Source organism: Dipteris shenzhenensis, chromosome 24, assembly GCF_047967505.1.
Source record: "Dipteris shenzhenensis isolate YYH24624 ecotype China chromosome 24, Dip_SZ_1.0, whole genome shotgun sequence".
Taxonomy (NCBI): domain Eukaryota; kingdom Viridiplantae; phylum Streptophyta; class Polypodiopsida; order Gleicheniales; family Dipteridaceae; genus Dipteris; species Dipteris shenzhenensis.
Window position 1 is genome coordinate 46,105,705 of NC_141619.1, and position 13,534 is coordinate 46,119,238.

The 13,534-nt window shown below is 40.0% G+C and overlaps 1 protein-coding gene across 1 annotated transcript; it reads right to left on the reverse strand.

Moving 5' to 3' along the window:
• Window positions 1–449: 449 nt before the first annotated feature.
• On the reverse strand, window positions 450–980 carry LOC147886677 (uncharacterized). The gene has a single exon (XM_087395298.1). It carries the CDS (start codon window positions 978–980, stop codon window positions 450–452), a length of 531 nt encoding a protein of 176 aa, XP_087251424.1.
• Between the last annotated feature and the right edge of the window lie 12,554 nt (window positions 981–13,534).

Below are 13,534 nucleotides of genomic sequence, written 5' to 3' on the forward strand. Positions count from 1 at the left end.
AGTGGCTTCAAAGCAATCATGTTTGTAGTACTACTGCAATGGAGTCAGTGACGAATGTGAAGCTCCTAGCCATCATATCTAGCTACATCCAAGAGCATGTCCGTGGATTTAAAAAAAACTCTTCATCAATACATGAGCTATATTGAAAGTAATGTACAGGCGATAAGTTAACAATGAAGCATATGCTTTTACTTTTCAATAAACAATGGTACAATGTAGGAACGCAACAACCATATATATTTGCTGTCATTTTGCTGCACCTACAAGACTTCCTTATACACAATATTTGTAGTATAAGATACCCTTGAATCCTCGACACTGGCTTCATTAGCATTGTCTTGAACAAATACTTTAACAACATTTGATGATCGTACACGTGAGAAAGCCACATATAATTGTCCATGACTCAACACCAGTGTTGCCAAGTATAAGCCAAGAATGGTCATTGTTTAACCTTGGGCCTTATTAATTGTCATGCCAAATGCTAATCGAATTGGGAATTTCCTCCTCCTCATATCAAACGGTAGTTGCAAATTGCTTGGAATAAAGGTTATCCTCGGAATGAACACCCTGTCACTGATATGCATACCAGTGATGATCTCAGACTCCAACACCTTTGTGTGGAACTCTTTGCATATCAATCGAGTGCCGTTGCATAGTCCCTTTTGTGGATCCAGGTTGCGCATCAAAATGATTGGAGCATTTATCTTCAGAACCAATTGGTGAGGTGGATAACCAATGCCAAGGTCGAGGCTGTTGAGGTACTCTATTACATACAGAAATGAATCTGCATCTATACTATTCACTGAGTCTGCACTTAAATACTCATTTCTCTCCCTTGGCATTGCATTTAGTGCTGCATTATTGATTGCATCAACTTCAAGGTTCTGAGGTATAAGAATTGCACGCTCTCCAAAGTACGATGCAAAGTTCACAACTTGTGAAAGTCCAGTATATACCCACTCAATCAGGCCCTCCATGGAGTTGTTTTACAAAAGCATTTTCACCAGAATTACAACAACACTTTCTTTTGTGCCCTTTCTTATCTCATTTCCAATGTCCAAAATTCACTGCATGAACTCACATTCTGACGTACCGTTAGCGCATTGAAGCACCCACATGTTTTGTGCGAGCTTCAAGATCTTTGTGTATCTCCAAATTTTTGCCTAACATAAAGCAACATTTACGATGTCCTCTCGTCCAGCTTTTAGAACCACTAGAAAAATCTATTGGAAATCCCCTCCCAGTAGCACTACTTTGCCACCAAATAGTTGATCGCTCGACATGATGTCTTGTAAAGTCCTATCCAATGCTTTAAAGGCATGTCAATGAGTCATAGGAGCCTCGTCCCATATTATTAGCTTTGCCAGCCTCAAAACATTAGCAAGGGTACTGTTCACAATGATATTGCAAGTGCTAGTGGCAATGGTATCTTGAAGTGTGAGTGTGCCGTATGACCGTTGGAGAGAAACAATGCCGCAATACCGGAAGATGCGCATGCCAATGCAATGTGTCCCTCCCCACATAACCGAGAAAGCAAACAATTATAACGAAAGGTCTTTCCAGATCCTCTCAGACCACCTAGAAAGAACAGGTCACCCGTGTTTCTGATTGTAAGCGACCAACTGACTCTACTTGCTTCCATCGTATGGGCGATTTTTGCCTACTGCTGAACATCAAACATCCTCTCCTCTTGCAGTAACACATCATCAACAAAATCAGTTGCTCTATCCACAACAGGCAAACACCAAAATCTACCAATGTTCGCCCATGCTGCTGAAGAATATGATCTAAATGTGAAAGGGACTACCCTATCACCATTGTACGATGATGAATTGGATTCTCCACACTTGCTTCCAATGCATGAAAAAAAATCATCTAAGCACCGAACAGAAATTTTGCCATTTTCTTGGGGAGATCCAAGATTGTGAACTAAAGAGTAAAGCGGACTCTTGCTACTTTTGTGGATACTCCATTCACTATACCCAAGGGCTTTGCATGTGAATCATACTGCAAGATGTAAAAGCTGAGGAGATGCTAGCTCACAGAAAAGCAAAATTATCGCAAAGAGATGTCTCAACTGTACACTATTTTGAACAAACGCAGCTTCTTGCATGCATACGAACCACTTTCCATCACTTTCCAGTAAGCCTGTAGCAATGCATGCTACCTTGAAAGATGGATATAGTTTCCCACCAAATGTGCATAGGTCATCAAAAGACTTATAGCCCTTGCAATGGTATCTTGAATTGTGAGTGTGCTGTATGACCGTTGGAGAGAAACAATGCCGCAATACCGGAAGATGCGCATGCCAATGCAATGTGTCCCTCCCCACATAACCGAGAAAGCAAACAATTATAACGAAAGGTCTTTCCAGATCCTCTCAGACCACCTAGAAAGAACAAGTCACCCGTGTTTCTGATTGTAAGCGACCAATTGACTCTACTTGCTTCCATCGTATGGGCAATTTTTGCCTACTGCTGAACATCAAACATCCTCTCCTCTTGCAGTAACACATCATCAACAAAATCAGTTGCTCTATCCACAACAGGCAAACACCAAAATCTACCAATGTTCGCCCATGCTGCTGAAGAATATGATCTAAATGTGAAAGGGACTACCCTATCACCATTGTACGATGACGAATTGGATTCTCCACGCTTCCAATGCATGAAAAAAAATCATGTAAGCACCGAACAAAAATTTTGCCATTTTCTTAGGGAGATCCAAGATTGTGAACTAAAGAGTAAAGCAAACTCTTGCTACTTTTGTGGATACTCCATTCACTATACCCAAGGGCTTTGCATGTGAATCATACTGCAAGATGTAAAAGCCGAAGAGATGCTAGCTCACAGAAAAGCAAAATTATCGCAAAGAGATGTCTCAACTGTGCACTATTTTGAACAAACGCAGCTTCTTGCATGCATACGAACCACTCTCCATCACTTTCCAGTAAGCCTGTAGCAATGCATGCTACCTTGAAAGATGGATATAGTTTCCCACCAAATGTGCATAGGTCATCAAAAGACTTACAGCCCTTGCAAATGTTAAGCAGCATGTGCATGAAGTATTTCTCGCCACCTACAGATGGTGAATGTACATGTGGCCAATGGTATTTCCCAACTTTCTTCAAGTCCACATCTTCCTATTTTTGCTCCAAACCTACGTGCTTGGAAAGTCTCCTTAAAGCATACTATTTGCATCAGGATGCAATGCATTGCATTTGAACCACTTTGTAAGACTGGTTTGTCTATATTGCTCCCTTTGCACTATATCTTGTAAATTGTCATAATCTCAAAATATCACAATATCCATCACCGGGAGATGAACCTGCAACCGCTGCACATCAGGCTTTTCAGCATGCATAGAGTATTCATAAATCCTCCAACAGGCTTCTGAAGTCGACACATAATGTGCATCCAACTATTGTGTGATCTCATCAATAGTACCATCATGCGGATTATGCAACTGTCCTTCCCCTCCTACATGATTTACAATTTGCATCCTTACCATGGATTTGTCATGACCCTTATACACATATTTATATAGATACTTAACTGCAGTGATCATGGAACAAATCTCAACATTTATATCTGCCTTGTATTTCATGGAAAGAAAAGGATTAAATGGCACAATCCATTGGTTGTCTACCACACTATGTTTCACCCAGATCTTTCTACCATCATCCCGACACATGTAGATAGGATAACCATCATTTCCCACCATCGTACATTGAGAGAAGGCATGTGGGTAACGACAACAAAATTTACCATCAATTATGCAAACGGTAGCGGGATTCAATGCCCCACATGGACCATGAACATTACACTGACTAATGACATCATGCAACTCAGGAAACAATGCTACATCAAGTAGCTCTGTGCATACCAATCTGGCATAGTGTGCAATCTCTACTTGTTTGGAGGCACTTTCTAGAATCAGCAACATATGTGCAAGTGTGGCAATCCTCTCTTCCGAAACTCAATCACAGAAACCTACCCAACTACCTTACCAAACAGGTCATCCGTAGTTAATGATTTCATCATATCCTTCTGCTTTTCATGAAACACACGTGTGGTCAAATTGGGGTTGTCTTGTGGACTCTAGCCCAAACAGTAATGCTTCAGATATTTCAGGCCATTTTGGATTTCAAGTGAATGTAATGAACAAATCTAGTTTACCCCTTTTTCGTACAATTCCCATAGCATCCTAATACAACTAACTCAAATATCAGGGTTCTCCCGTAGAAAGAAGATGGCAACACAACCTTGCGCCCTGCAGCATTGCCAAATAAGGTCTTCGCCCCATCAACTACATTTACCATGTCTGTCAATCCTTGGTAAACTTCTACACACAAAGATGCTTGATTACTATGTATCTGCAGCAATCTCGATTCCTCCATACGTGTTCAAAGTGCATTCAACAAATGAAAACATAGAACACACGTCAACTCAAATGCAACAGGTGCAAGGAGTTAGACAAGAGACTGATAGGAGTCCGATTGCATGTAGATTGAATTAAACAATGAAAGAACAGCAGAGAACTCGTGAATTTACAAAATGGATATATTATGCTTCAACAAAGATAAACAACAACTCAACCTCAAAATGGGTTGTTACAGGACTTTTATAGCTGTCTAGATCCATTCTGACTGTTATAAGTCTGCAGTCAGTTATATCTTTTAGTAACAGCCCTTGTTACAAAACATCATACTATTTCATTAGCCCACTACTTATCAGTTACAGAAAGTGGTATCCACTACATAGTAACTGCCTTGTGCCATGGGACTGACGTATCCTAACCTATGTTGACCCTAGGTTACTGACCCTAGGTTATTGGCCACGTAGGTGGAGACTGAGTCTTCAACATCTGGCACTTCTAGTGGATAGACTTTTTCTCAAAAAGTTGGAGACTCAAACCCTTTACTCGAAATAATCCTTCAAATCATGCTTGAAACTGTGTGTCACTACCAGGTCAATTTCTGTACTTTGACTGACAATAGGGTCAGCTGTGGGTTGGTCTTCCTCTGTGTCATGCTGCTCTACATCTGTTGTATATATTCTATTGCTTCTGTAGTCTTAGGGGGACCAGCACACCATGATTGAGTTGGGCTACTCATAGCATCAACATTTGCAAATAATGCAGGCATCTTTGTTTCTATTCGGGCATACTGATTAACCTCTTCTGCATGCATTGTAGGAGTTTCTAAGGTGTCAAGAGGTTCTTCTCCTAGTATGGAAAAATTCTGCTCAAATGGCATTTGTCTTTTAATTCCCGCCTTCACTTTTTCCCTGAGATCCTTTAGCTCGTGTGCCATAGCCTCATATGCATAAGCAGCTGAAGCAAATGCTTGATATGGGCATGTAGCAATTGCAAAAAGCCTGCTTTTAAGATTGGCCCATGCTTCCTATGAAGTTTTGCTGAGCTGATTCTTCATTTCAGTAATATATGTTGTTGTCATAAGCCAACCATCTACTTCTACTGCCATTTCCTTGAGTTGTACTTCAACATTTTCAAGCGCATAGATACAGTCTTTCAGGAGTGTATTCTCAATCTGTAATTCTCTCTGATCAGCTCCCATTTTGTCAAGTTGAATAAAAAACTCATCCTTCATTTCTTGCAGCCATGCTTTGATAATAGGCATGCATTCTTGTACTTTGACCTGCCTTGTCAATTTTTCTATGTATCTATTTTGTTGTTCCTTGGAACTGTGGTATTCTTTAGCCATCTCTACAACCTCTGCATGTGCATTAGGGAGCTCTTTCTCAAGTTCTGTCTGTTTAAGAAGGAAACTCTTTGCTGCCTCTTTTTCTTTCTGTAACTCCTGTACTTGCTTTTGCAATTCCTAGTTCTTAATTCTTTGCTGATCACTGTAGTCTTTCATTGTGATTAAGGCTACCTCCATTGTTGACACCTCCTCATGTGTCCTCTGTGCCTATGTATCTAATGTCGGGGTATCTGAAAGAACAGTAAGTTTCCATAGTGGTGAGAAACCACCTTCCGAGCTATGTGAAGGAGTATTGAGTAGGATTCTCAAGAGGTCATCTTCTAGCTACACCCATGTCTATTTCACTACTGTGTTTTCTCTTGGATTTAGCTTAATCTTCCTTGTTGCTGGCTTTTCTAATTTGCTTGGGAGCTCTACTTCTTTGGCAATGGAAGTATCCCATCACAATTCTGCTAGTGATGTTCCATACACTGCTTGCATGCTCTCTTCATGTGAATAGTTGGCGGCCTCCAAATCTTGTATCAAGGCATCTTTTATTGGATCTGGGCTATGCCTGCTCTCTTGCTTTGTATCTGGGCTATGCCACATTTTTGTCCTTTGCTCCCTATATTGGATAATCACATGAGGCTTCTCAGTCAAACTTTGTGCTACAAATTCGAATAGAGCGGTGATGATTGGCGAAATCTTCGAGTGTGCATTTGTTGATGTTAAGTCCTTTTTCACAATTTTGCTCATGACCTTTGAATGTAGGATATGAGCCCAACTAATTTTGGTCCCCTTTTCGGCTGCTCTGAGCAAGGTGTATCAGTCACGACTCATTGTATTGGTTTTGACCAACAATTGCATTCTCTCCAAATACTAGATTAACTGCTGCCTTCTCCCACTGTCTTGCACATTACTGACAACAAAATACTTTTTGACCATCTTCAAGTTGGCGGACCGAACTCTTGCTACATCTCTTGATCAATATCCTTTTGATATGTTACCTCCTCCCTTATCAACGGTAATTAAAAAACTTCAACCGACTTCGAGGGTAACCATCAATGTATCTGTCAACTTACCTCCTATTTTTTGGAAAGACTTGTACTGTTTGAGAGCATTGGGTGAGGATTTCCAAGCCGCCCAGGGCAGTGTCGCATAGTGCAGCAAGCCGATCTTTTTCAGCCACTTTTGGTTCTTCTGCACGTCTAGAGATACTTTGAATCCAGGGAAGGTAGTTGTAATTATCTGCTTCTTGAGTGCTAGCTATGGCATCTCAAAGTCACTCTCTATCTCTTCGTTTGCTTCCGCAATGACGGCTTTCTCTACAACAGGGCTCTGGCATGGGCTCTTTCGTGCGGGGGTCATCGGCTTCTTCCTGGGAGCCATGTCCAAGTTGAGGAGGGCGGTAGAGATAAGGAGGTCGAGGGATGGCTGTTGAGGCTAAGAAGAGATCAGGGTTGTGGGTCGAGACTTATGTTTTGGTGCCATATGTACCAGTTTGTGTGGCATGGAGCTTGCTGGGATTGGCGTTTTCTAGTTGATCTTTGTTGAGCTTGCTTGTTGTCGACTGGCAGTCGAAGTTGGTGATTGGGGGAGAGTTGCATCGAGCTCCCATCATCGGATTATGAGAGTCCTTGTGAGGATTGCATCAGTGTCATGTGTAATTTTCATGATTGGCTGCACCGAGGCTCCAGCTTTGCATGAAAGTGGGGAATTATCCACATAGTGTGGGCAGTGAGGTCGTATGCTCACACGCTGAGGCAAGAGTACGATGAATCTCACGAATTGTGTATCGGATGGGACAAAATTCCCTTGGCAGTAAAAGGGTGGGCAGGCGATAATCAGGGGTGCGGATGGTTGACTTATTAGAGTCGGGGTGAAGTCGAATGCTTTGCCGTGTGTGCACCTTTAGTCGGAAGAGGGCAGACGCGAGTCAGATCTCTCATGTGTCAATTGAACATGACATGTTGCCTTAGGGTCAATTAGACTTTGGTCAAACAGATTGTGGCAGAGCGCTGGTGGATGCAAGTTGGATATATCTGACTGGGCGAACTATGCTGTCGGACACCAATTGGACTGCACCTGTCCAAGTTGGAGGCAGGTTGCCAGTCGAACTACATTGTCCAAGGAGTCAGACTATTGCTTTGATCAAATATGGCTTTTTTGTATGCTCCAGCTCTCCTATGATGACATTATAATTAACCCCTTGTTTGCCAAGATAAAATAAAATTACCTGATTAGATAGTTTGCTGCTTTGTAGTTGGTTTGAGTGTCCTGTCGGGCGGGCTGTCACTTGATGTCGGAGCTGTTTTGTCAAGGTGGTAGAGAGATGTCCGCTGTTGTTGCTGCTTTTGTTGTAGTAATCTTTGTTACTACTGCTTCGCATAGTGCTTTTTACTTGCTGCTCTTGATTTCTCCCATCAGTCGGTGTGTAAAATATTTTCTAATATTGCATTATTTTCTTCATTCGTCACTACAGATAGTTCTGCTTTGATTTTCTATAGACTGAACAGTTGTAATCTCTTGAATCCTTGTAAGTGACTTTCTTCTACAGGTCCTTGTATATGTGATATACATATAGTTTGTACTTTGGAGATGCTTGGTACTTTGGTAACCTGAAATGTTGAAATAGAGTGAAAATATTCTATTGTATATACATAATCATGCAGAGAAATTGTATTTATTTTTGCCTCTGTTGTATGATCTGCAATGTATGGTTTCAATCTGAAGCCATTTACTGGTTTGTCAAATGCATTACCATGGAGATCTAAGAGAAGAAATGTCCCTTGTTCATATGCCTCAATTACCCTGAATGGACCATCATATCTGAGTTTGAATTTTCCTGGCATTTTTCCTAGTTTGGTGTTGAGCATCAACACTAAATCTCCCTTTTTGAAAAGCTTAAACTTTATGTTTCTATTTATCCATGTTGCTCTTCTTCTTTGAATAATGTCAACTGTGTGAGAGCTTGTCAATCTATCCTCATCCAATTGTAAAAGCTACTCCAATCTTGCATTGATGGAGTCTTTTGGGGAAAGTTTGTTGTTGTCGATTGCTACTCTGAGACTTCCTTTAATAAATTCCATGGGTTCTATCCCTCACATCCATACACTAGCCTAAAAGGTGTCAATCTTGTGGCTACCTTGTGAGATGTCCTTAGTGCCCAAAGTACTGAGTCTAAATGCTGATCCCAATCCTCTGGATGATCAGCAATGGTTCTTCTATAAACCTTTTTCATTAACTTGTTTGTACTCTCAGCCAAACCATTGGCTTGTGGGTAATATGCTCTAGACTTTTTGTGCAACATCATGTGCATTTTTGTCATCTTTCTGATTGTAATGGATCCCTCTATCAAATATAATCTCAATTGGAACACCAAATCTAGTAACAATATTATGGTAGAGAAAATGTGCAACTGTTCTAGCTTTACATGTTTTGAGTGCAACAGCCTCTACCCATTTGTGCAATAATCAATAGCACCAAGTATATATTGATTACCTGAATATTTTGATGGAGTCTTGATTGGTCCAATAAAGTCCAATTCCCACTTTTGAAATGGGCCCAATGGAAGGATGGGTTGGTGTGGCATCTTGTCACTATCCATTGGTCTATCATCTCTTGGCAAGGTAGGCATGATTTTGCATATTTGTGGGAATCCTTTAACACTGTGGGCCACCATAATTCAGCCTACAAGATTTTCTTGCCTATAATGTCTCCTGAGAAGTGACCTCCTCCTGTACCTCCATGTGCTTCTATCAATACAGCTTTTTGCTCATGGTCTTGGACACATCTCCTGATGACCTAATCAATGCCCCTTCTGTACAACATTCTAGCAATGATAAGAAAATGTCTGCTTTGCAACATTAACTTCTTTCTTTGATCTTGATTAATTGTTTCTGGGATTAGTCCATTAGTGAGAAAAAATAACATTTTGTCATACCAATTTGGCTACTCATCAATTCTTACCATGAACAAGTTTGCATCAGGAAGTTCATCTGGTATACCTATCGGAGGCTCCCTTGACTACAGCCTGCTCAGATAATCTACAATTGCATGCTATTTCCTTAGTCTATGGACAATTGTGTAGTCAAACTCTTGCAACAATAGCATCCATCTTGCTAATCTTCCTGTTAGATGCTGTTTGTTGACCAAGTAAATTAAAGCCTGGTGGTCAACATGAAAATGTACTTTGTTAGCCAAAAGATAATGTCTGAATTTATTCAAAGCATACACCATACCAAGCGCTCCTCTCTCTATTGTTGCATAGTTCTTTTCATGCTTTGACACAATTTTACTTGCATAATATTTAGGTCTAGACCACTAAGGTGATTGTTGTTGCATGAGGACTCCTCCCCCTGCTAAATCTGATGCATCCACAAAGACTTCAAAAGGAAGAGACCAATCAGGAGGCTGTAATACAGGAGCAACCATCAGTATCTTCTTGAGAATGTTGAAAGCTTGTTCTTGAGGAGTGTCCCAGATGAATGGTTCAGTATCCCTTGTGAGTTTAGTGAGAGGATAACAGATATCAGCAAGGTATCTCAAAAATTTGTAGTGCCATTTTATTTGGCCAATGAATCTCTGTAGTTGCTTGACATTTTTGGAAGCTTTAGCATTCTGGATTGCTGAGACCTTATTAGGGTCAATCTCCATGCCTTCTTGTGAGATAATATGTCCCAATAGAATACCTCTACTGACAGCAAAAGCACATTTTGCTAGGTTTAAGCTCAGACCAGCAAATATGCACTTAACAAAGCATAATGACAAGTGATGCAAATGATCTATCCTTTTTCCAAATACTGAGAAGTCATCCAAAAATACCTTCATGAATGAGGTCAAGTACTCTGCAAATACCTCTTATATATATTTTTGGAAAGTGGGTGGTGCATTTTTCAATCCAAAGGTCATGACATTGGATGCAAATACACCCCGTTTTGTTACAAATGCAGTTTTATCTCTGTCTTTTGGAGCCATTCTAATTTAGTTATACCCACTAAAACCATCTAAAAACTGTAAATCTCATGTCCAGCCACAGCATCAAGCAATGAATCACAAAATGGAAGAGGGAATGGATCATTTTTGCTACATTCAACTTTCTGTAATCAACACATATTCTTAGTTTCCCATTTTTCTTTGGAACAATAACAATTGGAGATAACCATGTCACATGTGTTAGCGGATATATGAAACCAACCCTCAGCAACTTCTCAATTTCCTCCTTTACCAACTTGGCATAATTTGGATTCATTCTATATCTCCCTTGAATGATTGGTACTGCATCAATATTTAGATTTATTCTATGTTGATAGAATGATGGATCTACCCCCTTCATATTAGTGTAATGCCATGCAAAAATGTCCTTGTACTGTTCTAATAACTTTCTGAGAGCCACTTTGAATGGTTGGGGGAGATTTGTACTTCATGACTATTTGTGGGTTATCATTGTCTCCCAAGTTCATTTCTTCCAAGTCATCTTGTCTTACCTTGGCACTCCTTTGCATTTGCTCTTCAAACTAAATTTTTGCTTCTTGAATTGCTTGTTCTGGTGATGTAGAAGCAAGAGATCTTTTTGCATCATTGTTGTCTGCATTTATATCCTTTTTTGTAGATTCTGCTATCAAAAGCTTTTCTGATTGTGTTCTGATTTTGTTCTGTCCTGTAGCATAGAACTATTGTTTTTGTTCATCCGGGTCAACATATTGATCAATATTCTTCACAACATCAATTTCAAAAATAGGGAAGATAGTGGGGTTCCTTTTGAGAAAAATTTCTTCCTCATCTTCATCAATATCGAAAATCATATTGATACCCTCTACTTTCTAGTGGCTGTGTTTTTCTAGGAAAACTTTTTGTAGAAGATAAGTTTACTTTGATTTTCTTGTTTCCCTTCTTGATAGTGATTCTCTCTAAGCCCCAATCTTGCTTGACTTTGGCAGCTCTCAACCATGGCCTACCTAAGAGCATGTTGTAAGCAGAATCTTTTTCCTCCATTCTGAGTACCACAAATGTAACTGTGAATGTCATACCCATGATTGTAATTTCTTGCCCTCTCAAGATTCCAAGAGGTTGGATTCTTCTTTGGTCAACCATCCTCACTTGGAATGGTGTTGGAACTAGCTCATTATAGCAAAAATTTTTAAATGTATCCTTTGATAGGATATTCACACGTGAACCTCCATCAACCAAAACTTTTGGAATTTTCTGCCTTTTGTATATGACATCAATGAGTGGCACTTGATAGTCCACATCTTCAATTGTAGATGTATAAATGTCTGGAGTCTCTTCTTCATCATCACTTGCGTTATAATCTTTGCATGTATCTGACTCTTGTATTAGCAATCCCTTGCAAATCTGATGTTTGAAGGTTGGGACCAAGTTCAATAACTGGTCGAGAGTGATTTGAACTTGGGACTCCATAAGCTTTTGGTAAAAGAGTGTGTGGTCTTCTTGTTTTATATCGACGTCTTCTTTATGCTTATTGTTTGTTGTCACAAGCGTCTGACTTTTTTCTACTGTGGTGGAATGTAGCACATCTTACGGTTCTGCTATTATATCTATGTTTTGCCTTTCTGATGTTTTCGACCCTGTTTCCGACTACAGAATGCATATGCTATTTTGCAGGTGTGTCTTGTTCTAAGGAAGCTTTTTTCGTGTATTTTCTATCTATTGCAATCTATTCTGATGTCTTTTTACTACTTTGAGGAGCTTTAGCCTGGTTGTCATTTTTGGTTTGTTGTGCAGATGTACTATTGTTAGACTACTATCGGATCTTTATATTGATGACTGATACCTTTGCCTTTGTTAATGTGATGCTCTTTCCTAACATCCTGGGAAGCATTGTTGGCAAGTACTTGTTCTAATGCATTGTTTCTTGTCTCATTTTGATTGGGCCAATTCATTGCCTTGGCATTGTCTCTTTGTGTTTCTCCCAATCCTTGTAGAATCCCCCAGTTGCTCCTGGGTGGGTTGTTGGTTTGCTGTTAGTCTTCTGTTGAGGTTTCTAAACATTTGAGAATAATCTTCAACCATAAGATCTTTTTGTTTCATAGTTCTCACTTTCTTCAGGATATCCTCTGGAGTTTTCTCTTTTCTAAAACAACTCAAGAATGCTACTTTTAATGTGTCATAGTCAGCAAAACGAGCAACACCGTACTGCATAAACCAGTTCATTGCTTTACGATTGAAGGTTGCTATGAATTGTTCTTTCTTGGTAGCATCTGGCACTTGTCCAAATCCATTAGTTGTCCATCTTGTCTCAAACTGTCCAACATGACTGTCAGGGTCTTCTTTATCTTTGCCAGTAAATTTGGCTACTTTGACTAGTGGGTTCTGCATCTTTGGTTGTATTGGTGCACTAGCTTACACTTGGGAGGTCTTCTTTTTGGGAGGTGGTGGGAAGGGATTGAAATTCAGCCTCTATCTTGCAGTCACAAATACATTAGTTGCAATATTGCTACAAGTGCTCTTTGTAAGAATTCTTGTGTAGGACTGGACAGCATCAGTTTTTGTAATTTAGCTTGTGCTTCATGTAGTTCCCTGCAATGTACTGAATTATTTGAGGAGCTTGTGCCACTTGGAATATAATCAAAGTCGTGTATAATGTCGTCTGGATCTTTTGTTTGTGATGCAATCTGGCCGACTTCTATTTCTTGTGAAGTATGCAATACCAATGTGACGTGGAGAGATATCTTCCTCAGGCCTATTTGACATGGACTATTCTTTCCATGAAATAAATGGAGAAAGTTTTACTCATGGGATTTCAGTCGATTGATTGTTCTTGAGTTTGAAGCATCGAATGCTGCTTTGCCTATTGCGACTCCATGT